This window comes from Onychostruthus taczanowskii, unplaced genomic scaffold, assembly GCF_017590055.1.
Source record: "Onychostruthus taczanowskii isolate IOZ18803 unplaced genomic scaffold, ASM1759005v1 scaffold12, whole genome shotgun sequence".
Taxonomy (NCBI): Eukaryota; Metazoa; Chordata; class Aves; order Passeriformes; family Passeridae; genus Onychostruthus; species Onychostruthus taczanowskii.
Genome location: NW_024498351.1, coordinates 16575001 through 16602771, shown reverse-complemented (window position 1 = coordinate 16602771; position 27771 = coordinate 16575001). Strand labels below are relative to the sequence as shown.

The 27771-nt window shown below is 35.2% G+C and overlaps 1 protein-coding gene across 1 annotated transcript in view; it reads left to right on the top strand.

Annotated features, from left to right (window-relative positions):
- The window catches only part of MTNR1A (melatonin receptor 1A), a 50028-nt gene extending 31587 nt beyond the window's left edge, over positions 1-18441 (top strand). Inside the window, exon 2 of the mRNA XM_041428008.1 lies at positions 17567-18441. Within this exon, the coding sequence (XP_041283942.1) occupies positions 17567-18435 (869 nt within the window). The 3' untranslated portion in view covers positions 18436-18441. The remainder of the gene's footprint in view (positions 1-17566) is intronic.
- Positions 18442-27771: the final 9330 nt, after the last annotated feature.

Genomic DNA, 27771 nt, shown 5'->3' with positions numbered 1-27771 from the left:
CAAATGTATAAGACTTTAAAATTGAGAAACCACTAAATGGATTTATCCTCAGTGCCTGCAACCGTGTACAGTTTCCTCAAAGTTGCTGTGATTATGTTGATTAACTTAAGCAAATATATTTGGACCTGAAAGTTTCCCTCCAATACAATCAGAAGAAAATACAGAGAAATTACACATAGCAGCCATCACCCTTTGCCTCCATCTGCCAGCAGGTGAACGCATATCCAGCAGCAGTATTTTTCCTACAATGGTCATTGCAGTTACAATTTCTCTCAAACACAGAACCCTTTATAGAGATGGTAAGATGAATGCATATTAGCACAAACACCGACCCTTTCGCTTTTTATGTTTTTTTTATAGCTGGCCTTTGCCAAAGGAATACAAGGCTATAACTGGAAGATTCATTCAGGCTGCTAAATCTAATGTGTAACTTGCATTCATTCTTAAGCACAACACAACTAAGAGAAAATAAGACAATTCTATTCCCAGAACAGTTAACTTTGCAGGAGAAAATGTCAGACTTGAGAGATTTGTTAACTTCAGTGACTGCACCAACATTTAATGACACAAAAAGTATTAGCTAGTTAGAATAAAAAATTACCTGAAAGATTCAAAGTAGGTTTACTGGTAAAGTTTTGATAAAGGACATAAGCATTTTTTTTTCATTCTTTCAAATATTTAATGGTTCTGATAGTTTTTATAGAAATTCTAGTACAACCTCCATGAGACATTGCTATGTGCTTATAATGTCAAGATCACCAGGGCAGGGTATTTTTATTATAATTTCTGAAGATTTCCAGTAGCTAGATAAGAAACACATTCAAATTCACTTTGGTTTACCGTTGCCACCGCCAAAAGCACCAATATTTTTATTAACTTCATGGCATAAAAAACTTCAGGACAAAAAGCTATCCATCACCTAGTGATGGACACTGTGATATCTTTTCATGTATCTACTAGACTAAGGAATATGAAACATTTTTCTTCAGAGGCTGTCTTTCCCCATATGCCATCCAACATCAATATGTCTTTATGAGAAAAAAAAAAAAAAGCAAAAGGATTGGTCCTAATGTGATTAAATTATCTTCAAATGCCTCATTCTTTTTGTTTTTGGAGCATCCATGCACTGAAAGCAGAGCTTGTAATTTCAAGCTTTCATGTTCTCCACTATTTGTGCCTCAGACTGTGAGAAGAAGAAGGGCAGAAAAAATATCAAAGAACAGAGAAGGAAGCAGAATAATAAAAATAATAATAGCCAGTATAATTTTGGAAGTGATCCATCAATTTACTGTCTATAGAAGTGACATATCTTCAATATCTCCTGCTGGCTCAGGTCAGGCTGGACATGACCACACTGCAGCTCTCTTAAGATTACTGGAAGCCCAGAATTAGCTACAGCCCTATCCTAATGAAGGCAGCCATTCTTTTGGAAATAGAAATTTTGCTTTTCTGACCTTTTAGCAAAATCTATAACAAACAAAGTGGTCTCTACTAGGTGCTAGGGTTTTTAAAATTAAACTCTTGAGCCAGCCTCATAACCATGAGATTTTTAGAAAATAGTCCTTTTGCTTCAGAAAATAAAGGTAAGGCTCTACAGCAAACACTGATCCTATAGCACAGCAAGGCAAAGCATCACCCATCAGCCTAAAAGACACTAAAGAACTTAATTAATGATTTTTTTCTCTGAAACATCTTGCAGACTGAGGAACATGTCTCCATAATTAATTCCTCTGGTATGATGTATGAGAGTTTTGTACACAGAATTTCAATTTATTTCTATACACAAAGTTCAGTCCAGCTAGTGAAATATTTCTGCTTTCTGTAAAAAGCATTATTTTCTTTTCTTTAATCTTTGTCATGAAAACCAAAGCATTGAGATATCTGGTTTTTTACCCTTGAATTTACTTCAAAGGATTATTCAGAACCTTATATGAATGAATCTATTGGAGAACTTTTATTCATTCTTAAACATACTTGAATGCAAATAAATTAATTCAGACTTCAGAACAGTTAACTTTACAAGGAAATAGGTTATCCCTGGTTTTTTAATTTTGGAAATCTGGTTTTTTAATTTTTTTAATTTTTAATTTTGGAAACTGAACCATATTTCTATTTACTAATGAATTAGTAAATAGAAATATAAAGAGATACTATGTGAAAATAAAAACCCAATCTACTAAGCCCCCATTACACTTTTTTTATAATGATGCTACTTTTTCTGGATTTGATTTTTTTTAAAAAAAGTATTTTTATTGCTTCTTGGAATTTTGTTTTAGAAAATTATTACTTTGACATCACTACACTCTAGGGTTTTTTTGGGGGGAGAATGAAATTACTAAAATAATAAAATGCAGTAATAGCTGCTACTGAAAATTTCCACGTGTGTTCCTTGAAGGGCTTGATTGTGTCCAATAATAATAAGCATAAATAATATACAATACAGGATGTATTTATGGTGGTTTGATAATTCTGCTAGATTTCAGTCATTGCTTCTTTTGAGGATTTGGATTTTTTCTCATTTCTATGAAGTTCAATAATCTCAGTGAGCAAGGTTCTGTAGGGAGCACTAAAAGGTCACTAAATAATAATGTGTTCTCAGTGAATCATTTTATGTATGAACAATGTGCTTATAAATGATAAAATACTAATGCAGTTCATTTAATACTATAAACCCTAGTCCTAATACTCTATATTTGTGCAATTAACTGAAATAGATGTGAAGTTGATTTGTTATTTGAAGCCATGTATAGCATGATTTTTAAAACTTAAATCTTGAATGGGCTGTAATCAAATTTACATCAACATCTACATTTTTATTATGAACCAGGGGCAACAGTGATTTCAAATAATCTTCCCTATTTATAGAAACACAAATCCATGGCAGTCCCAACTTTTTTTCCACCATATAGCCGAGATTTTTTCTATCCTTGTATAGCCTGTATTTGTTATTTTTGGGGACTTCAGCTTGCTGGATATCTGCTGGAAATACAGCACAGCAGAGAAGAGGCAATCTAGAAGGTTCCTGGAGAGTGCAGAACAGCCTGACACAGCTGGTAAGTGACCCAGGCAATGGAGGTGTCCCACTGGTGGGTGCTGGATATGAGCCAGCTGAAGAGGAGCTAGCCACGTGCCCAGGTGGCCATGGCCAGTGGTATCCTGGCCTGTGCCAGCCACAGCGTGGCCAGCAGGACTAGGAAAGGGATTATCCCCCTGTGCTCAGCACTGGCGAGGCTGCTCCTTGAATCCTGTTTTTAGTTTTGGGCCACACACTGCAAGAAGCACATGGAGGAGCTGGAGCCAGTCCAGAGAAGGGCAACAGAGCTGGAGAAGGGCTGAGGTACAAGTCTTACAGGAGAGGCTGAAGGAACTGGAATTGTTCAGTCTGGAGAAAAGGAGGCTCAGAGACAACTCCACTGCTCCCTACAGGCACCCAAAAGGAGGTGGTAGAGAAGTGGGGGTTGATTTCTTCTGCCATGGCTCAAGTGAAAGGATGAGAGCAACTGGCCTTAGGCTGTGCAGGGGAGGTTCAGATTGCATATTAGAGGAAAAAAAAACAAAACAAGCCACTGATTGAGAGATTGGGCATTGGAATAAGTTGCCCAGGGAGGTAGTGGGTTCACCATCTCTGGAAATATTTAAGAGACATCTGGATGTGGCACTTGGGGACAGAGTTTAGGGGTTATTATTATGGTGGTGTTGGGTTGATGATTGGACTAGTTGAATTTGAAGGTTTCTTCCAGCCTTGATGATTCTGTGATCTCGGTGGGCAAAAATAGGCTAAAATGCACAGGATATTAATTACCCCCAATATTTTTTTTTTCTTATTATTAAAGGACATTGAAGTTATACTTCTGCAGTTTATGGTAAAAATCACAATTGCAACACTAACTAATTGCCTGAACATTTGTTCGACAACCATTTTACTGTTGAGATATGGTAGAATCCAAGCACAAGAAGATGCATTTCACAGTGAACCTGGCTGCTCCCATGCATCACCTGTGGAGAGACTTTCCAAAATGCAGTTCCCTGGGGTAGAAGGGAAGTGCAGCAAGTCTCTCCCCATCATCCTATCAAAAATGCATCCATTTCTCTGCCCACCTCTCAAGGCTGTCATGGTCCTTCTGAAGGGCTGCACAGCACTCTGGGTTGTCAGCCACTCCTCCCAGCTTTGTGTTCACTGAGCTTGTGAGGAGGCATCTGCCTCTTCATCCAAATCACTGGTGGATATGCTAAACAATACCTTGGTTTGTTCCTTTGGTACTGGTCCTGCTTTTTACATCTTTTCACTTTTATACCTCTATTGAAAATCTCACATAACTATGTACTTTCTTATGCTGGAAGAATAAAGTTGGATGTGTTTGTTCATTTGTTTGACTTAGTGGTTTGGCATAGATTTTTAATTCCTTGCAGACTTGCAAGAGACATTTTCAGGGACTGTCTTAAGAATGTAAAGTTTAACTACTGTTCTTCTCTCCCTTAAGTCTGAATAAACTTTTCCTCACTCTGCTTGTCACATATTGTTAGTAAAGGCATATGTGGGTGAGGTTTATCTCCCAGAATAAAGGGGAAATTACTCTCCCTCAGAAGCAGCTGAGCAGGGTCAATAAAAGCAAGCACCAGCCAACAGGAAGGCATCGAGAAGATGCCTGCAGCTACAGCAGGACCTGGGATGGCTGAGAAGAATGGAAAACACATCAGGCCTAAGAAATAAGAGGACCACAGGTGACCATCAAAGTATGGGGACTGACAGAAAAGAATTCTGGAAAAAAGGAGGTGCCTTAGAAATACAGGGAGAAACTGATCTGTTTTTATTTTTCTCTGTCTTACATGGTTTTCTTCACTGAGCTCACTGTAATAAGGTTGATTGATCTGTTTTAAAGCTTTGACCAGATCAACATCCTTCCACAACAAACTTACAGGAAGCTAGCTTGTTAATAAAATATATCTAAAAATACTGTAAAGAACTGACACAGTCCTAGACCAGATGCTGGAATTTATGAACAAAAAAATCCAATCTGACTTTCCTAAAATGTGAATTCAGTCTATCAGGAAGCGACTATAATGCCAAGAAATTCTACTATTTATTGCCTATCAATGGTTTCAACTGACGCACACAATTTCAATAAAAGATTTAGAAGGAGATTTTTTTTACCTGTTACCAAAATAATTAACTTCTGATTTATGAACTGACCAGTTTTACACAACACAAATGAAAGCTGTTATTGAGATCTTTAGGGGAAACTTTTCTGCTATTAGTTTAAAAAATATATTAATGTGCTAAACAGACATTTTTGTGCTCAATCATGGAAAAGGCTGAAGTGATTCTCTGAGGAGATCAAGCTGTCTTTTAAAAATGTTGAAGAAATAATTTCACCTACAAAGCTAAATACCAACTTTTCTGAAACTAAAGTAAGAAAATCTAGGCAGTTTTAGATGAGGTGTGAAAGACACTTCCCCCCACCCCACCACCTTTTCTTTAGCATTCAGTCACCTGTAGAACATTTAACAAAGACATTATTTTAAAAATGAGGTGGTTATTCCCTAATAGAACAAAGTAAAGAAATGTGAAGCTACTGTTCAGTGCTGTTTGAAGCTAAGGCTTCCTTACCATTCATTCTTCTTCACAAAAAACTTTGAGTTGGGCTTTGTAACACAATATAAGTACATGGCATCTTTGACATACACTAATTGTACAGAACTTCTACTCTTTTGGCATCCTTTCAACATAGAAATACTTTTAATTAATATTCATTGAGATAGTTATCCCACATTCCTTTGGGTTTCTTATTTTTGGTTTCATAAGTAGTAGTGTTGACTTCTGGTTTGCTAAATTTTGTTATATAATGAATTATGTTGGCACACAGAAAGCTTGTGCCTAAAAAAAGATGAAGAACTGAACAGTAAGGTTCAGAGGGAGAATTGGAAATGTTTTTATTGAATATTTAAAAGGATACTATCTTTAGCTATCTATATATAGCTTTTCAGATTGCTTAAGAGCTTTTTTTTTCTGTAAGATTCTTGCTAACATTTAAACAAAGATAGAAAGGAGTATAAGAGAAAAAAGTAGGCATTATAAAAGGAAAGAAGCTCCACAGCTAAGATATTATATACATAACATTAAGAGATTAAGATTATAATGGTGGTATCATTTTTCAGATTTGTTTTATTTTCACACAGTGAAAGGGCTCACATTTTTACACTGGAGGTATTGAACCTAATTTTACAAATTGTGTTTGGTTTCTCAAAGTGCTCAGTTAGGGTATTTCTGAGTCATAACAAAAATCAATGGGTACAAATAATTCAGATGAGATATCATAACACAGCTTTTAAATGCACCCACACTGAAATTACTGTAATATGAAATCCAATACTTTTGACAGCAAATGTAGGTTTCAGCAGTTTTGTATTATTGTGCTGGACAGTCTTGTGCAACATGTTAAGTAAGAACACTGAGTGATGAGTTCTGAAGACGTATGTAGGTACTGAAAGTCAACACCATTTATATATTTCTTTCATGTTAGCTAGTGCCATAGACTCTTAGTTTTTTGACTGCACTCACTGATAAACAAGCAGTTTGGTCTTAAGCAATAAAAAAAATGCTTCCTTAGAAATTCTACACCACTCTTCTTGAAAGTAAAACCCAGAGAAAAGGCAAATAACTAAAACAAGATGGAGGGGAATAGCAATTCAATAATGCAATGACCCCCTCATTTGCTCATTTACACTACTTCAGCTTGTCAGTAGAGTTAGCTGAATCATTATTTTAGCCTCCTTCTTGGTTTTTTTTTTTTTTTTTTTTTTTTTCTTCAAAACCTACTTCTAAGGATTCAATTGTTTGCCAAATTCATCTGTATGCTGAATTAGATGTCTCCATGTAAGGGAGCTCTCAAAAAAGAACTTCATTTAATACTGTTGAGATAAAAGGCACAAATCCAAATTCCGTTTTATTTCTAATAAGCATTAAATGTAAAAGTCGTGTATTTTATAATTAAATAATCAAGAGTATATTGAAAAATTTTGCACTTCTGTATCAGTAGTTGCTAAAGAGTAGAAAAATCCTTCAAGTTGACCTCACTTATGTAAGGCACAGTGTGGAAATTCCTGAAATCTTCTCTGATGTCAAAGGGTAATCATACCTCACTATTTGTCTAAAAAGTTTTCTCTAAAATTATCACTGCTTGAAAATTTTATTCTGTTCTGTATCAAAACTCCCATTATACAGGGAAAAAGGAAAAAAAAAAAACAAAATGAAAAAAACCAAACCAAAACAAAAAAAAAAAGAAAGCAAAACAAAAAAAAAAACAACAAACAAACAAACTAAAAAAACCCCCAAAACCAAAAAATCCCAAAGGAACAAGCAATAAAAGAAGTCTCCTTATTATGACTTCCAGAGATCTGGTCAACCGAGAGCTGACTTCTATGAAAGTTTTGTCATTCAGACCAATAGCAAAAAATAGATAATTCAGTTAAAATTTAAGTGGGGATATCTTAAATACCTACAAGTATAATAGTGCACCCAGTTACAGAATAACTAGGTGATGTACCTGAGCATCAGTACTTCTCAAATAATTGTATACTGTAAAGGTATCGGCATGAATGTAGGATAGCTTGACTTTTTGCCTGCAGTGAAATCACAGTGTCTAATTTAGGCCATCTAGAAGAAATACTGAAAAAAATCTCATATCTTTATTTGTCTGAAGAATTACAGGAAAAATTACTTAAGGCTATTTTAAAAGTTCTGTGAAATCTATAGTCAGGTTGTTCCTGTTGCTTTGTCTATTCTGACAGATGCTTTTGTAATGAAGAAACTAAATTGTACAAAGATAAGAATGCTGGGGAACTTCAGAATAAATGAAAATAAGTTATGGTCATTGAAATGTCACAAGTGTTAAGCTTTATCTTAATTCTTTATAGACTGTTGCTACTAGCAATGAGGATAACATTAGAGAACTTAAAATTTTATTCATTCGTATCTGTTTTAGTTCTATGAGAAACCAGAAGTTAGGTCTTTAGGTAAAAAAAAAAAAAAACCAAACCAAAAACAAGGGGGTTTAGGTGCAGCTAAAGTGTATGTTTCCTTCAATTTTTGATGCAAATTAAAATGCAGATTTTACTTAAGGTAGTGCAACATCTTCATTCTTTCTCCTCTAAAACAATATTTCAACTACATCTCAACAGCAATGTATTTTAAATTACACATCTAATATAAGCAAACCAACATTGCTTCTGAGTCAATTATGCTCTGCAGGAGCTAAAAATTATGATTAATGAGTCAGGGCATTCATGGTGAATTCCCCATGACACTTGATACCATTTCACTTGTTCCACTCTGGTGTGGCACCATTCAACTTGACTTTTGCTGTAGCACAATAGAGAAAATGAAAAACTGAAGGGAAGGGAGGGAGAATTGAAGTCACCTGAGTCTGTGATAGTGGCAGAGTGGAATACACTCTAAAAATCACCAAACTGAAAAGGTGGGAATGAGTATGATAATTATCTGTGTCTTCTTCTCTGAGAAACTTGGGGCAACAAAGAGGAGAGGAAAAGAAGGGAAATGTAGATGAAAAAGGCTTCTGTCAGTAACAAAAATTTTGGGTTCTAAGTCAGTGAGGAGAGAAAAAACATGGTGATGGAATAAGTATGAAAAGAAGGAAAAGGAAGACTAGAGACATAGAGAACAGATAGAGGAGGGGAGAGTAAATACACATGTCTAACTCTATATAAGTAATTTTTTTCTATAATGCCATTTTCGACTTTCTTGGCAGGTATCTTACCACTGCTGATTTTAAGAGAAAGAACTGGGAAGACTATTTCAATTTACTAGCTTTGCTGTCTACCATCTACATTAACTGAATGATCAGCTATACAGTTATTAGTCATAACAGAAAGAAAATGGATTGTTTTGTCCTCTTGAGAATTTTTAAACTTCTTTTTCATCCCATGAAAAATTCTGGACAAATTCAACCAAAAAAATCCTGTTACATAAAAGTGTGACTTTCAAAGAGATTCAGGAAAGTGATTTTGTGTTTGCAATGTTTTATGCAGTATTGAAGCCTTTCCTGTCAGGCTCTCCTGTCAGTTATGTGGTTGCAACTTCACTCCCCTGTTTTCTCCAACTTGTTTTCTCAAAATACATATTAGAATTTGGAAGGGAATAGACTGCATCTTCACATCATCTAGTCCTGACAGATCTGCGAGATTTTGTACAGACACAAAATGCAATTATATTTCATAAGCATCCATGTCCGCCTGTTCTATGTTCAAACTGTATTATTAGTTTTATTTATCTGAGTTCTGATATTACTGTAAACAGTATAATCTTTGTCTTTCCATATATTTCCAATCTCTAGTGCAAATACAGTTGAAGGGGGGAAAAGTAGTCTCACATTGACTCTACTGTGATGCAGTTCAGTTGCGTGATCCTCTGACATCAGCAGTATTGTTATTCTAATCTGTTTCACACAGCTTGCTGAACCTCAGTGTTCTGTGACATCTAGGCAATACCTTGTTGGAGAACAGGCTGTCCATGGGATTTTTTTCCTCCCAAATGAATCATGGAAATTAGAGATAGAAAAGATCAAGTCAGAAGTGGTAATATAATTCCCTTCTGTAAAAGTGGATAAGTTATTCAGGCAAATCTTTTTGATCTCTGAAATATTGCCATCGTGATAGAAGAAGCTGATGTTCAAAGGGGATAGATGTTCTGACCTTGAAAACACACCCAGCCAGTGAACTGTAGAAAGAACAGGCCAGACAGATACCAGAGCCAAAACCAGGGCCACAGAACTTGAGACATTCACCAGTATGTCTGCCTGCCCGGGTTTCTAACTTTCACCTATAAGACTGCAGGATTTGTTGATTCACATCAGTGTCATTACAAGCCTTCTTGATATTTTATGTTAGGTCTTAGTTCACTCTTGGCTGGGTGTAAAGAGTCGCTTTTATCTTTTATTTCTATGTTTTAAAAGTATAAAACCCTATGATAGTGCCAGTTTAATACAATCTTGTTACCAAGGTAAATAGATAGCTGTGATAAAATTTTAGAAATTTCTGTAAAAGAATAGAAGTCTTGTTCAATTTGCTGCTGCTTCTAAAGCAAAATATCTTGGACATGAACCCACTATGTAGAATCTCAAAGCAAAATATTTCATGCCATTGCATAATGTAACAGAAACATGAGTGTATCCTGAGGTGCACTGTAGCTCTGAGAGCTATCTAAAGTGCTTTTGAAAATGTCATTTCTTAAAAGTTGTTTAAAAAGACCCAGACCCTGACCACTTTTAGATTTTTTTTAAATTCCGTTTCACAAGAGATCTTCAGTCAATGCCAGCTCCTGTTTCGTCCTGTGTTAGGTGCCTAAATAGGCAATGGTTGTCTAGGCCTTTTCTTTAGTGCTGCTTTCCTCAGGTGCTTTATGTTTCATGTCAGGTAAATTCATCCAGAAGATAGTGCTGCCCTTCTTGGCATACCCAGAAATATCTCACTCTTATCAGTACTGAGCTATTCAATATCCCATGCACCTCCTAAATCTGCCACATTGTGCAAACTAAGTATGCCTCTCATGTGAGAGGTCCATTGTGCAAACTAAGTATGCCTCTCATGTGAGAGGTCCAATATAAGAGATATTTTCAAAACAGCCCTGGCATGTCATACAAAACTGCCAGAGGCAGGGAACATCCCCAAGTCTGTAGCACTCATCCAGCATATGGACTCAATTCCCTTCTGTGCTTGAGAGTAAACTCACAGCGCTTTCCTCTCATGACTGAACCAACAAAAATAGCAGCAACAAATATTTTTAGACTGTGAGAAGGAGAACAGGAGTTTTCTCACTCACATGTGTACCATGGGACTGCAGACAAAGATGGTAGGTGACAAAACCACAGAAAACTGTATGTTGTTTGGCATATCTGTAAAAACATTTAATCTCATCTGCATACTCTTTGACTACAGTCAACTTGGACCTGATACACAACCATTCCTTTGGTCTGAATACTACATAATTTGTCACTGCCATTTTCTGCCAATTATGCTTTCATGCTTCTGATTTTCTTGGCCAGAAGATGGCATAGGCATTTCAAATTTAATTGCTGCAGCTTCGCTGGAAGATTCTGTGTGATAATTAATCTAAATACAGTATAGCAGTTTCTTTTCTGAATGCATCAGTAATCTTTCATTTATGCTGTGTTGATTATGCAGATTTTTCTTCAACTTTCAGCACAGTGAAACAAAACATTACAATATGGATTATTCTGATAGCTTTTTAACAAATCTATTCTTCAATATTTCTTTAATATACTGTTATGTAGTTCTCCAGCTCTCCAGACCTGTAAGACCCAGAACCCTGAATTTCTATTAACTGGAGTTAAACGCTGAGGTTACTTAGGTCATTTCAGTATCTGAACTTACCTAAGTATTTCTACTTTAGTAAGAATGTAAGTTAGTTTAAACCTCAAATATTTAATACTCTCCTCAGTGCTAAGTTATCTGCCTATCATCATTACTTCTATAGGCAGTGGCAATGTCTTTAATTGCCCTGTGGGTTTCATGACCATCCCAACGACATGATAGAAGGTCTGAAAGTCCCTTCTATGACGTGACAGAGGAGTACATTGGAATGAGGTTTGATGAAAATGACAAAGTAATACAAGGTCTTTTCTCAGCTTAAAAGGAAAGAGAGAGGTTTTCTTACATGTGTTTAAGGTTACAAGGCTGACTATGGGTTTAAACCTTTCACATTTCCCTGCATCACCACCTGCAGCATCAGGGTTAAGCTGCGAATGAGAAGAAAAACCCACAGGCCCATCACGCTATTCAAATTTAATGTGCACGTGGACTTCTTGATTCAGGACAGGTTTATAAATAGTGTCTTTAGTTTAAAAATAGCCTTTTCAGATCTAGGGGAGTTGATATTATGATCTGTAAAGTGAATGAAGCTCCCAGGAGTAACTAGAGCTTATGTAATATTTATTCCTACATTTTTGCTCAGCTGTTTTGTGCCATTTTGATGCTGAGCTGCAAGGACTGTTGGTTTCTTAGACATTTCAAATCTTTCTTCAGTGAAGCTAGGACTGCACACTTGCTTGTCTAGGTAACCTTACTTGACTTTGGGATTTTTCCTAAGAAACCATGGTCATTGTCCCCACTTACAACTATTTTAATTTACCTATTTCTGTTGTGCATGGTCTCTGTGAAAACCTGTGCTGCCAGGTACCACAACTCTCCAGTACTCATTTAATGCTGGAAAGATTATGAACCGATCTTCTTCTTAAACATTCTGACTGGTTGATCTCACAGATAGAAGAAACACTGAGTACAGTTAAGATCTGGTTTTGGATATATGTGCAAGAAAATTTTATAAGATTTTTATTACGTACTCACAAAACCAGCTTTTGCTCCTTGATTTTTTAGTTGTTTATGAAGTTTTACAAGTAAAATATTGGTGCTAATGGAAAAACATTCAGGGCAAAAATGTTCATGGAATATGAGACAAATCTAGCTTTAGTATTTGTCATTGGGACACCATTTTGTGCATGGAAACATCATTAAATAAGCACAGGCCTGACAAAATGTCTCTCTAAGGTGATGCTGCACCCAGTTATGAGGTACCACATTTAAAGTCTCTGATGCTGCAGGCATTCACTGGTGTCTGTCAAAGTCTTGCTTTTAGCTAGGAGCATAAACTCTCAAATTAACATCCTGAGCAAGGGCGAGATTAATCAGAAAGATTTCATAATGCCAAAAAAATCTGTAAGCTATCCTTGAGGAAAATTGGTAGAAGTATTAGAATTATCAGACACCAGTGCTTAAATATGTAAATAAAATTGTGTCATTAGATGTGTAAAAAATTTGTACATAACAAACGTGTATGATGTTTGTATGATATGATGCTTGTGTGATATTTAAATACTGTTTAATGTCTACAAAACATGACCAAAATTTATAGGAAAGCATCCCTTTAATTAAGGCTAGTTATGAAACAATTGGAAATGACTGTTAACATATCTGGCAACATCTTACAAGTGGTGAAAAGACAGTAAATAAGAATGACATGAATCTGATCATTGGAAACTAAGTTTGATCTTCTAAAAATTAACAGTGTTGGACCAATTATACTATCCTCTTAAAGATATATTTCTTAAAGATATACTTAGCAAGTAAACATCAGAGGTCTGAGACAGCGGCCACTGAAACAAAATCCTTTTATGTGACTTCAATGACTGCTGCACGTACTGTTTAGTCTTACCTAAAAGATAAAGCAACTCCAGCTGGCATAAAGACTAAAACCCTCACCTAAAATTGGTCCAACATGAAGAACTCATGGAAACATGGTGGTATGTGTTTCAAAATACACCTAAGGATGAAAACATGAGGGCTTGTGGAAAGCATTTGTTGTAAGAAGCCAAAGCATCATTTATCTAGGAAAAATTTTGACAAAAATAAATAGAATAGTGACTTGGCAACCAGTATTAAAAGGTATAGAAATACTTGTGAAAAGAAGAAGTAGCCATACTGATAATGCCAGCAATATCAAATATTTTCTAGAATTCACTCAGATTTTCTGAGTACCAAATATTCTAGCTGGAATCCCCCTAATGCTTCAAAACACTGTACATAAGCTGTTTCATTTTTTTTTTACAGTAGGTTATTTTCCCCAAACTAAATATTTTAGAAGAGTAAGAATACTTCACAGTCCTAACACTTGAGGACCAATTGCTCTGTAGACCACATCACCCTCAGTTCTCCTAAAATTGCCAGAAGTCATTTCTGACCTGCCGGCAAAGTGTTCAGCCCTCCATTCTAACTCTCGGGCAGGCATTCAGCACCACCTAATCTGTGTAACTTTAATCTTCTTCCATTAATATCCTGTACATATTTCAGTTGCTAGAAATTTCTGGAAGCTTCTAATTATCATTCAGGACATACTTAGCACTAAATCTAGGGATTAACAACCCACACAGTAATTTTTATATGTTCTGCAAACACAAGTTGTTACTGGTACAACGACATCACGTAGTTCTTATTGAGGCTCTTATAGTCATTTTGATATCTTGGCAATCCCATAAGCATTTTTTCTTGTAATCCATCAAGGTCACGATTTTTACACTCAGTTAATGTTGTATTGTGCTCTTGGAAGAGTGAAATTGTCTAGGAAAACACTTGTTTGTTTTCTTTGCGTTAATGCAGCTTTATATTCAGCAGGTAGGTCTGATGCTGCTATGTGTTTGCTGAGCAGAAAGGCTTCTTTTTCAGTAAGGGTGGTGAAAATATTCAGTGGAACATTGCTTTAGACAGCATCAAAAAACATAACCTGCTCAAGCTGGTTACCAGTAGATTGTCTTTCTTCCCACATACATGCACTGCACAACATTTGCTTAAATTTATTAAAGCTTATTTGGCTTATGTCAAAGTCAAGAAATTCAACCTCTGCCTTCTCAGTTCAGCCAGCTGGTGTTAATGCATAGTAATATATTCTTTAGATACACAAATCACATTTTTTCACAGTTACGTGATCTTACTCTCTAAAGAGAATGAATATTTTTTCTTCTAGGAAGAGTTATTCAAGATTTTGATTTTGTGACTTTTTGAAGGGTTCATTATAGAGCTTCAGGTTTCATTTATAGCGTTCTAGTCAAACCTAACTCTGAAGATAAAAATTAGCCCTTTTGTATATACATTTTTTATGATACTCACCTCTAAAATACCAATTATGCTACAAACATGAGTTTAATTTCACAATATGATATTATAATATGGGAATTTTCTAAATTAGCAATATTTTACAGTGATTGTGGTACCTAAAGCTAGGATCATGTTTTAAAATTGTTTATTATATAACATATGAAATCTCAACTTCATTTCAGATCCAGCTTCAGGGTCTGAAACAATGAACCCCAAAATATTCAACAATCATATAAATGCCGAATTTTTTTTACTTAAATTTTCTGTCTTAGCAAAACAATTTCCATGCTTGCAACAAAAATTTATCTGAACTCAAGTTTTGAAATAACCCTTCCTGAAAGGCAACTTAAAAGTCCTGTCTGCAAACAGGTATCTGGTTTCCAAGCAGTTTCCACCCCCAATGCTTTACTCACTCAGCTGACATGCTAACCATGAGCTGGCAGCTTGGGGCTTGATTTCCAAACTCATGATTTCTTTCTTTCTTTTTCCTTTAAGATAAACTACTATGATATCCTCCTATCTTCCTGCTGGCCTCCAATTTTCACATGAAACAGCTTGTGTTTCCAAGATTTTCAGTTTGTCATTCTACAGCAGCTGAAAAAACCTGGAACAACCATAGTGCATGAGTTTATGGAAGCCTGAAATTTGGCTGATTCAGAGACAGAGTGCCTACTCTTCCTAAACTCATTTGTTTCTAAAGCTAGAACTATTCAGAGAAATGTATACTATCTGTCACCTTTCAATACAACACATTTTAAAAGGGAAAAAACCCTGTTAATTTTGTCCTTATCATTTGCCTAAAGCGGGTAAATAATGGCAATGTTAGCTATAATAATGGTGAGCAGAAGCAGAAGTTTTAGAGGATGGCAGAGAAAAAAGCTTAGGATGGGCACTCTCCAGCTAAGCAAAAGTTAATAAGCAAATTCTATATAAATAGAATTCTTTCAAATATTGCATTTTAATAAGTAACTGGAGTTTATATGTTACCCCTTCATCAATCCTGCAATATTCTGGACAGGGGGAAAAACCTGCCAACAGCACCTTTTCATTTACTTTCCACTTCTTGATTCATCAGATAAGCAAAGAGCTCTTGGTTCCATACAGTCTCTTGTTCTTGTATCAGTTGCCACTATGTCAAAGATAAATTCTGAAAGCAGTGCTTTTTTTTCCTGTGTCATCTTCTGCTTAAAGAAGCTCTGATGTCTGTGCTGAAATCATCTGGAATTCTGCCAAAGGCTTCAGGATAAGCATATTTCAGTCTGGCAGCGAATCCCCAGTCAAAGACAAAACAGCTACAGATACCATCACAAGAAAGTTATTTATAAATCCAGATACTAAATCAAGAAAAACTAGTGCAGCAGCAGTATTTTAGTGGAGGCCATTTGTTCCAGGTGCCATTAGTATAAATATCAAATGTGGTACTTTGTGCATGTATCAAAATTTAAACACAGTGTAGGTATCATCCAGAGAAAGAGAATTTCTGTTTTTCTCTGACAGTATTTGCAGATTGAACATTTCTAACTGGACATTTAAACTTTGGTAAGGGACGATGCATTTGAAGATATTTGAAATAACATATTAAAAAAGTGCTTTTGAGAATTTTAGCAGCTAAAACACCCCCTATTGGTCCATAGATACTTTTACCATTCCTACTAACCTGCTATTATCTGTTTATATTTTGTATGCTCAGAATAAATGCAAAGAACAATTCACCAAGCCCATCTTGGATTAGCACTGAAATTGTACATCATCTGAAACTAATTATATATATTATTACAGGTTGCAATAGAAGCTCATATTTCATCTTTCATGAATAATCTCAGAACTACAAGTAGAATATCAAATGTTATGTATATATGCATTTACATACCTACAAACGCACATGTAAAGATAAAATTGAAAACTTTCTGTACTTATGGACATGAATATGAAGACTAGAGATTTACATGTAATAGTTATTTTAAAGAAATTAATAAAAATGACATCAATATTTCTTGTGAGTCTCTTCTTAGAAATTAGAATGGTTGGGAGGTATTCCAATGGGTTATCATTTAAGCAACTAAAAAAACAAAATAGACTCTCTTCTCAAAAAATGGATGCAAAACATGATGGATTCTATTGTCTTTGAAGAATATCATCTGCCTGTGTTTAAAAATGAGTTAGCAAAATGTTCCATTGCTTAATTTTCCAATTTGGAGGCAGAGAAAAATGGGGCATCAGTACTGTCTGGGAACTGTCTAGGCCACTGCCCAGCATCTCTTTTTTTACTGAAGAGTATGTCTTTAAGAAAGACAACTGAGTCTGTGTTCAACCAGACTCTTAGAAGTTAAGATTATTTAAGTACTTGCCAGCATATTTAAAGAGAATAATGTAAAAGTCATATACTAAAGTAATGAAAGTTTGAAATATAAATGGGAGAAAAGAGATTTTCATTTCAGGACTGGACAAATTAATATAATGAAAGAAAGTAAAATATAGAAGGTAAATTTGAGTTTGGAAATTTATTGAAGAAATTATTTTTGCTGATTTTTCAAGAGATACTATTTGAAACAAAAGCAAGCCTTAAAGTTATGAGTATTTTGATTTTATATGAATTCTAAGTCTTTGTGATTAAAAGAATCCAAATAAATGGCATGATAAAAATAATAGGTCATGGTAGATAAGCTTACAGACGGTTTACTTTCAAAAGGTTCATCTTTAAGTTAAGCTACCTTTTTAAAATGAGTCTCTTATTTCTGATATATAACAATAAATTTTGAGCTAGGAAGTAGAAACTAATTAAATTTAAAGTTTTCCACTGAGGATGCTCATTAATATAACGAGACCAGAAACGACAGAAAAGAGCAAAAGAAAAACTAATACTTGCCTTTTTATATTTATTTTACAGGAAATGTGTTTGTTGTAAGCCTGGCAGTTGCAGACTTGATAGTAGCTATCTACCCTTATCCACTGGTCCTCACATCTGTGTTTCACAACGGATGGAAACTGGGATACCTACACTGCCAGATTAGTGGCTTCTTGATGGGCCTAAGTGTCATTGGATCAATCTTCAATATTACAGGCATCGCTATCAATCGGTACTGCTATATCTGCCACAGCCTCAAATATGACAAGCTGTACAGCGACAGGAATTCATTGTGCTATATTGTTCTCATATGGGTCCTAACATTTGTTGCTATCGTGCCCAACCTGTTTGTGGGATCGCTGCAGTACGACCCCAGGATTTACTCCTGCACATTTGCACAGTCTGTGAGCTCAGCATACACTATAGCAGTTGTGTTTTTCCACTTCCTGCTTCCCATAGCCGTAGTTACGTTCTGTTACTTGCGAATATGGATCCTCGTTATCCAGGTAAGGCGAAGGGTTAAACCGGATAACAATCCTAGGCTGAAACCGCATGACTTCAGAAACTTTGTAACCATGTTTGTGGTATTTGTACTGTTTGCAGTCTGCTGGGCTCCTTTGAACTTTATAGGCATTGCAGTGGCTGTCAACCCAAAAACTGTAATCCCTAGGATTCCAGAGTGGTTGTTTGTGTCTAGTTATTACATGGCATATTTCAACAGCTGCCTTAATGCTATAGTATATGGACTCCTGAACCAGAACTTCAGAAGAGAATACAAGAGAATTATTGTCAGTTTTTGTACAGCAAAAGTTTTTTTCCAAGATAGTTCTAATGATGCAGGAGACAGAATGAGAAGCAAACCTTCTCCACTGATTACAAACAACAATCAAGTGAAGGTGGACTCTGTCTGAAAATGGAAATCTTACTATTATCACTCAACAGCATCCAAAAAAAGTGTCCATTTTATTAGACCTCCTGTTAAATGTTATAGTGAAACATACCTTCTACACTGAAAGCACTTTGATCCAATTCCTCGCATGACTTTGGAAGCTCATTATAGAGCCTTGACATACAGATCCTATTATACAATGGTATATCCCTTGTATAATGACATAATGATATCCTTGAGGGAATAAAAAGTTGTAAATGACTACTTTTTTTTCTTAGATGGAGATAAGCACCTAGAAAGAGATTGAATCAGAAGTATCCATATTGCCTGGTTCAGTAAAACAAATCATAAAACTATTCCTGCCACTTTCCACGTGCTCTTTCTGTCCATGTTACAGTCCTGATTCTAAAATCTCAGAAAATTTCTTTTAAGAAAAATGAAATTGGACCTTTATGAAATATATTATGAGATGTGAAGTGAAAAATCAAGGCAACTGAAAATTCATTAGGATTTTTAAAAAGTACCTTTATCTATATTTCTTTGCTACTAACATGGACACTAATATAATTTTTTGGATATTAAACCTCACCAGCCCTCCTAGGAATGACATTCTCAATTGATTTCTCAATTTTAAAATAGCTTTTAGGAGGAGAAACATGCCTGAATGATTATCTTCAAAGCTCCAAGGGCAGGAGGATAAACAGCAAAGAAGGAAAAGAGCCATGATTCATCAGCTCAAGCCGTTTCAGCATGAAAAAGAGATGTAGGAGGGCTGGGAAGAGAAATTTAAATTACCATTATTTCTGAAGAGGCGGTAACTCATGAAATCAGGAAGTGCCCCAGAGGAGTTTCTGGGGAAACACCTTCTAGAAACATAAGTGAGGAAGAACTGCTATATCTCACTTGTGTACAAGACAGAAGTTCTAGATCTCTATGAGAAGATTAATGCATTTAATAGGAGTGATAGTTGGGTATGGCAGTTTTGGCTGGTTAGTGGAACCTTAAGCCCTTAATGAAATGCTGGTAAATAAGACATGTATACAGGATGAGTTTTTAACATCTTTCTGAAACTGATCTCCTGAGAACAATTTGAGACTAGCAGTTATTTTTTAATCTGACACAGATAAAATTTTCAAATTAATAATTAGGTGTTTACCAAAATTATGAACACAGTGTAATAACTTAGAGGAATTAGACACCTTTAAATAACAGAAAAGAGAACATACTACTTATAACAGTGGTAAAAGAGGAACATGTGATTCTCAGGACTTTCCACAGACAGCAGGGACCTCTTCAGTAAGGAGAAGTACAGTGTGAAGTGAGGAAGAATAGCAAGACAGGCTGTCTCCCGCAACAATGAATCTCTCTTTATAATGAAGTCCTCTGGCAGAAAAAAGTAATTCACAACAATAGGATTCACCTTCAAATTGACCTTAAAAAGAAAGAGCATTTAGTTCTGGAAAGAAGCTCCAACTGTCATACCTTTTCATGCTCAATTGTTTATACCTACAGTGGTGTTCAAGTACACTTGAGCTTTTCCAAGCCAATTCCAACAATGTCAGTGGGACAAAAAGATTCTGAATAGCCATCAGACTTTTGTTAATCTATGTTAAAATGTGACTTTTACTTAAACAGTTATTTTAAAGTATTATTTAGTTTACTGGAGATTTTCTTGGGCTTATATGTCTCAGAAAACAACTGTCATTCTTTCACAGAGCTCCTTAAACTGCATATAAACCTAACAGCATTCCATCTTTCTTGGATCACAGATTGGTATACCCTTGGTTTACTAGTGAACTAAAGGGAATTGATTCATATTTACTTGAAAGTCCCACTGGCACTTCATCATCTGACCAGTTTCTTACCTTAAAAACAGGTGCCTCATGTCAAGTTATCAATGGAACTAAATGAACAACATTGTAAAACCTTGGATATGAACTAGCAGGTCAATGCATTGCTGAGGTGCTTGACTCATCTTTGTTTACATTTTCCAGTCAGAACCACTGTGTAAATAACCAGCTCTCTTCTATTGTGGTATCATCATATGATATGATACAACATGATTTACAGCATAAAGTATATCACAGCTTTCTTCACTGTGATTTCATCCTTGGAGGATGCTTAGCTCTGTAATTTTATTGCTTTGTGTGTAGTGATTTTAGAATAGCAAGGGAGGCATGACCAACTTACAAGTAAATGAGTTTTTAGTGCAAGAAAAAATGCTATTTAAATTCTTACAAAAATTGCCTTATTTAAAGCATATTTTCAATGAAAATAATGTCTTACTATATATCTATGAAAGTAGCATAAAGACAGTTAAAGTAGCTTAATCATTAGTAAGTTTAGAATTCTCAAAGACCCTTCGCAGAAAATGTACATGTGTGTCATGTCTACATATTTATCAGCTGGTTCAAGATACTGTATCCAATATGTGGGTTTTCTGAGGAATTAAAGTCCCCTGTAATTCGCAAGTGCTAAAATATATTTTTGATGACAATGAAAATGGTTTGCTATATACAACAGAATATATTATACCAAAGGTATATATTTTATTGAATAGGCCTGTAATAAAAATGGAGAGCATTTTTCAGATCTGTATTTTGAAATATTTGTATTAAATCTAAATCACAGAAATGTGCATGTTGGTGATGTTATAAGCTGCTAAATATAGCAATAATTTTAAGAAATTTATCTCTTGTTCTTTTTTGGGGGGAGAGTTGATAATTTTGTTTAAATTACTATGGATGAAAACTTTGGATAATATCTGCTGCCCTCTTGAAATTACTTTTGCATTTACTGCCATTCTGAAGTATGTTTTAGGTAAGGATTGCAAAACTACTCACTGCAAAAGTAGAAGAATAATGAATGATGCTTAACTCTGCAGTAATGGTTACTTTAAATTCCAGTCTATTGCTTCAAAAGAGTCAAAATGATTCATGCAAGACAATCAGCAGCCTTGCCAGCTGCTCACTGACAATGAGCATGACAATGTAAGTCAGCCCCTCACAAGATCTGATTCTTTACGGTCAACATAAATATGACTGGTGAAAATAATAATGATTTCTGTCCATTCTAAGGAGATGCAGTTTGAAACATCTGAGATTACTTGCTTCTGTGAAAGTGGATGAACCATGGTATGCTTTTATATTCCAAGTCATTAAGTTTTCTCCTGTATGAAAGGTTAGCATAGCACAACTGCATTATTAAGAGTTCTATCTGGGTGGTTTAGCTAGTGTACTTGTCCTACAGCAGTCATCAGCTCTGGATAGATTTATTCCTAAAATGCGAGTCTTACTCTGTGGCATCTGAAAATGCCCATCCCTTTCCTACTTCCCACCCATTTCTGATCTGAGCCCCAGTGAAGCCAAAGGACCTCTGTGAAGGAGCAGTGAAACACCTCTGTCCCCGTCCCTGTATGCAACACACTTACAGCCTTATTGAACGCTACCTAATCCTGCAAGAATTCCTTTCCTATATCACAATTTTGATAACGTTGACAATCCGAATATGATCTTATCAGCACACCTTGAACCCTTACAGATAGATACGTTTATTGGTGGTCATCTACATTGCAAACTTCACATTTACAAAGAAGCTTGGCATTATTAAATATTTACCAGCAAAGAAGATCTTAATGAATATATTAATATCAAACAGGGTAGTTATTGTATTTAAACTGTAACTGTATGCAACAATGTAGTTTCATTTGGAGTAGCTGTGCACATTTTCTCTTTGCACCTTTTTTTCTACCACTAGGCTAGTGCAAGTGCATAGATATGAAAAAGCATATGTTATTTCAATAGACACAATATGTAGCAATGATTTTACTTCTCTTTCTTCTAATTTGTTTCAGAAGACAGGTATATGAATCATCCATAATAAAGAGACTATCATGAACAATCTGTATCAGTGTACAGTGCATCCTTATATAATCGTCACATATTTTTCTTCTTTTTGACTACTTTTCAAATGTTATCATGTTAGATCTGATTAATTATGATATACTGAAGGGAACTGTAATTTCTCTTATATGGTACTGAAAAAATAATCATAAAAAAAGATCCTTAAAATGTAATACACAATTACATACATATATATGGTCATCCAATTTGAAATAGAATTTCAAAAACTCCTTTTATTTGAACAATTTGTTCATAAAATGTAGTAATATTATTCTTTAATTATTTTCTAATAAATGCACTTTCTAAGTATAATTAAAGTGGTTTATGAATAATTAAGAGCTACAAATGTCTGTCATTTTGTCATTGAGGCTTGGGAAATCACACATGCTAAAGCCAACTTTCTTAGCAGAAAAAATATTCAAGTAGTGGCCTGGCTTATAGCCCATGTACTGTTTCTCAAATTTTTGCCTGTAATACGAATTTCATTATGTGGTTTTATGAATTTACTTATTAAAAATATTATTCCTACCTCAAATACGTGTCTGAGAGATTGCAATGTGTATATGGTGGAAAAGACTCACAGTATAAGTCAATAGCCTTTATAGTTTTTAATAGAAACAAAAATAAATCCAGCAAAGAAGTACATATATTAATACTGGTTATAGAAAATGTTTTCCCAATTGAATGAAACACTCATCACTCAAACTATCCCAGCTGCCAAACACTGACCAAAGTATACACATTTTGAGAACCATGTTATTCATAAAGGTACCTACATTATTCCAAAAGATTTTTCCAAAAGTTATACCCAAATAGCCTTTGAGACACTGTGTCTGTTTAATCTCACAAAAACCAGTATAACTTCACTGATTCACGTCAGCTGAGGATTTTGGTATATTAGAGTTCATAGATCTAAAAATTAGCTGTTTTACACTATTACGCAAGCAATATATACTTTATTTCTGTGAAATTCCCTGACTGTCAGATGTCCAGGTTGTAGGAGAATGTGAATCTGCCTGCTAATGATCTCCAAAATTAACTTCATCCAGCCAACCTCTTTCTGTGCTTTGTCATTTTTATAAACAAATACAAAAAATTCAGAAGTCTTTTATGTAGCTTCAGTATTAATTGTATAAGTAGCAATTATTTAGCAGAAAATTATACCAAACTTAAGAGATTTAGAGACATGAAGTCTACTTGCCATTATTCTTTCTGCTTTTATTGCATGTGTGCACACGGATTACATTTAATCGCACCAAGAATTTTATTTTGCATGTTTGTTTCTAGATTCTAAAAGTTTTTATACTAAAGTACATACTCTTCTTCAATATATACAAATATTCAGCTACCTTATAAAAGTCATAGAAATACAATGATATTATTAGGTGTATGTCTCAGACCAAAGTATTTTTCCATACAATTTAGGCTGTGAAATGTTCTGCCACAGAGCACTGCCTACATGAACCCAAAGAAGCAATTGCACTGATCCACAGAAACAAGATTCTGTTTACTTTTTAGTCATACAATATCAGATGCTTGAAAATTAACATGGAGAAACCTCATTAAGCCCTTTGTGATAGTTTTAAAGTTATATAAAAATATTGTGTAGACCTATGGACTACATATACATGCTTTACAAACCTCAACTCATGTAAAAATACATGTCCCCCATATATTATATTCAAGTTTCAAGATGTTCTCATCCAGAATAAAGAAGCATAGCTACTACAGGCACATTAAACCAACTACAGATCACTTAGACCCCCAAATTTCTGTTTCAGACTGCCTGAATAGCTAATATGCTAATAATTTGCTGACTCTGTTCTAGCATTTCCTGATAGTTTATTAACATGCAATGTCTCTCTTACCGTAAACTTCACCTAGCTTGAAAGTAGAACTATTAACTGTTTCATTAATATTTATGTTCATACCTGTCATCTCTCCCAACCAATTTTGATGGTTTTGATGTATTTTTTTTCAGAATAACTGTTAGAAAAATGTCTCCTTCCAAAAATAATCCCTTCTTTTCTCAATCCCAGGTAACATTTTCCTTCCTCGGCTCTGACCGTGCTATCAGGCTGGCTGTCCCTTTTCCACCTGTTCATACCAGTGAACATATGCCATAGTGTTCTTGACTCTGAAATGTCCCTGTCCTATTGTGATCTATTATGACCACTTGTATTTTTAACAGTAGTTTGATATCAATTAAATATCATTTTACAGACAAATGAAATACAATAGTTTTAGTACTAGTCACACTGAAATGTCTCTGACTTAATACAAGCATAAAATTTTACAGCATGAACCTCCCAAGGGGTTCTATTCTTTAAATATAAATTTTGATTTGTAACCTTTATAGTAATTATTTTTCTTTTAAGTGCTCATTAATCCCATTTATCCCTTATCTTTTTCCACACATGTCAAGAACCCAGCTTCTGTGCTGAGGGAGAAATTAAATAGCTGCTAGAATAAGGGTTGCACTTGAAGTCTCCTATGGGCTGTGTCAGGAATGGAAATCAAATTCAGAATAGGCAACACTTATTGAAGCATCTGGCAATAACTGTCTGTTCCCAAAGATTTTAAAGAAAGAAAATAGACCTTGTTTCAAGAGGATCTCAGCAATAAAGAATAGTTAGTAAGAAATCACCCCTGATGTTACCATCAAAAGACAGTTAGGGGAAAAAAGGAACCTGCCTTATAAATAAGTCAAGATTTACTTTTAGTCTAACTAATGTTTTATTGGCCTATTTTAAAAGTGCAAGTTATTCCTAGTTCAGTTACAATTAAATTAACACTTGAAGTACAAACCATTTAAGTATTGTAGAAAATACTTATTTATTACAAGATTCGAGTCATTTATGTGGCTACATGTGAAGTATAGTTTTATACATAGAATCTAACACCTAGCCCATCTTCCTCTTTTAACACTCACCCTTTCTCAGTACTTCTGAATTACTGTTATGCTCCTATTTGTTGAGATGACAAAGCCATAAAGAAACTGTAAAGTTGTAAAGCTATAAAGCCACCAAAAACCTCCAAGACGGAAGGAAAAGATCAGCATGGGTGCAGTTTCTGTTTGTTTAAATTTGTTTATAGCATTCTTCTCTTTTGACCCTTAACAGCATATCTGACAGGAGTAGTGGAACTGTTGCTCCCTCATCCTATGGGAAACAGCATGTGAAACACAGCAGCCCATAGCGGAAAATCTTATGTTCATTGGGATAATTTTTTGTCATGGAAGGTCCATGAAACATGGACACAGAGGATAGGTGTTTTGTCATCCCAAACAGACTTGAAGATCTGTTAGACAGATGTCTGCAGTTAGCTGGGCCAGACTGTCATACTGTCCTAAACAAGACTCTCCTACTTCCTTCTTAAATTGTTTCTGGATTATGCCTTCTAGGCAGATCTTGCATTTGATTCACATACTCCTAGAATGCTGATGCCCAGGAAAGCAGTAATCAAAAGACACAATCAATCTGATGTAACATTTCTATTTAAATTTGAAAAAAAAAATATGATGAAATCTCCAGTATAGCTTTCAAAAAATAATTTTTCATGCTGTTATTTAGGATATTGCTGGCAATTTCCTATTGGTAAAAACCAATACCCTACTTTAAAAAACAAAAAAAAACCAAACCAAACCAAAACAAAACAAAACGAAAAAACCAACAAAAAACCCCCAAAAAACTCCAAAAACAAAAACAAAACCCCAGAAAAACAAAACAAACTAGCTGTTTTTTGTAGATAAGTATGTCTATTCATGATGACAAGCCAAGACACTGTTGAATGTTCTCCTGAATAACTGCAGTGCAGGGTCACACGGAAAGATGAATATTAGGTAGTGCCAACTCACCATCTAATCATCATTAAAGGCAGGACGATGCCAGTGTGGGCAGATGGATTGAAAAACATTCCATTCATTGCAAAAATACACAAATAAGGAAATTAAGAGCAGTGGCTGTAGCCACATGAAAGCATTCTTAAAAATGGCATTCAGTTTCAGCCTCATCACTCACTTTATTTTTTAGTTTCATTCTTCAGCACTACAATCTTTGGACAGTGGTACAAAGATGCTGAGAAAAGCTGTTTATCATCTTTCTGTGCCATTTTTAGTTTCAATTCTTCTTCTATTTTGGGAAAAAAAACCAAACAACAACATTCAAGGAGAACCCTGATAATGCATTCCAAATATGTTTGGATACAGCTGCACATACATAATTGTAGGCAGCTATGAAAATTAAGTTTGCATTCAGTAAGGAATGTAACAGTCACAGGGAATGACTAAAGCCTTTGAAAATCATATGTATTTTGTTTTGTCAACACCAAATGTCAACAAAGTGAGCTATACTGAACCATTGGATTTGCGTTTCCCTTGTTATCCTACTTTTCTTTTAATGCCAACAGAAAATTTGGGAGTCCACCCTACACATGTCTATGTGTGAGAATGAATGGCTACTCTCTTCTAAATCACCCTGCAGTGGGGTCTTCCTTTTCTCTTAGCCTGATTTTCTGTATATTTCTCTCTGCCAGCTCTAGACCAACACAGGGGCTACTCTGCAGGCAGAGCAAGCTTCCCACTCCAGGGCAAACTTCCCACTCCCCTTCTGATGTGATGCTTAGCTGTGCTGGCATTGGTGCTGGCAGCAGCACCACACACAAATACTGCAAGAGGGAAATGTCTCTGGGAGGTTTTGCTGGTGTTTAGGAAGATCTGGTGGGAATGGACCGCAGTAATAAAAGCCATTACTGCTTCATTTTACTGCCCACTAGTCCTTAATTTTTCCTCCCTAGGCAACAGAGAGCACAGTTGCTAATACCAGGGATCAAGGTATTAATGGATTTCAACTGAGTTGTGACGGTAGGTTCTGTGAAGTTTTTTCTTATTTTCAAAGCTTGCAGCAACAGAAAATGAATTGAATTGGCAGTAATTTTTTTTTGTTAAACTTTCAGACATTGAAATCTAGAATTTTTTGAGTTTGCTGCTTTTAAAAATGCAAGTATTTTAACTCTGGTGATAAAATGAAATAGAATGTAAGTAATTTATACTAAAACAACACCACTCCTTTTGTTAAAAATTTTTCTCTCACATTTTTGTCAGCACATCTTGCTGTAAAGACAGTGTGAATTTGTTGGTGTTTGAACTGGACATCTGAACTTTTCAAGTGTTGCCAGTGAATATTATGTGCTTGTGATAGTCAATACTAGTTCAATTTTATTATGGAAAATTGGAGGACATTGTGATCTCATTTAGACAAAATGTATCATCAGGACACCACTGTTAGTCTTTTTTAAAGGACGCACTCTGAAAGAAAGGTAAGTTTTGTGCAAATTCAAGACTGAGTTGTTATGTTCTTTCTGCTTAAATGCCCCTTCTCTGTTTTAGAGCTAGCCCAGTATATTTTTCATTTCATATCCTAAAATTTGTCTAACATTGATATGCATTGCTACTCCAT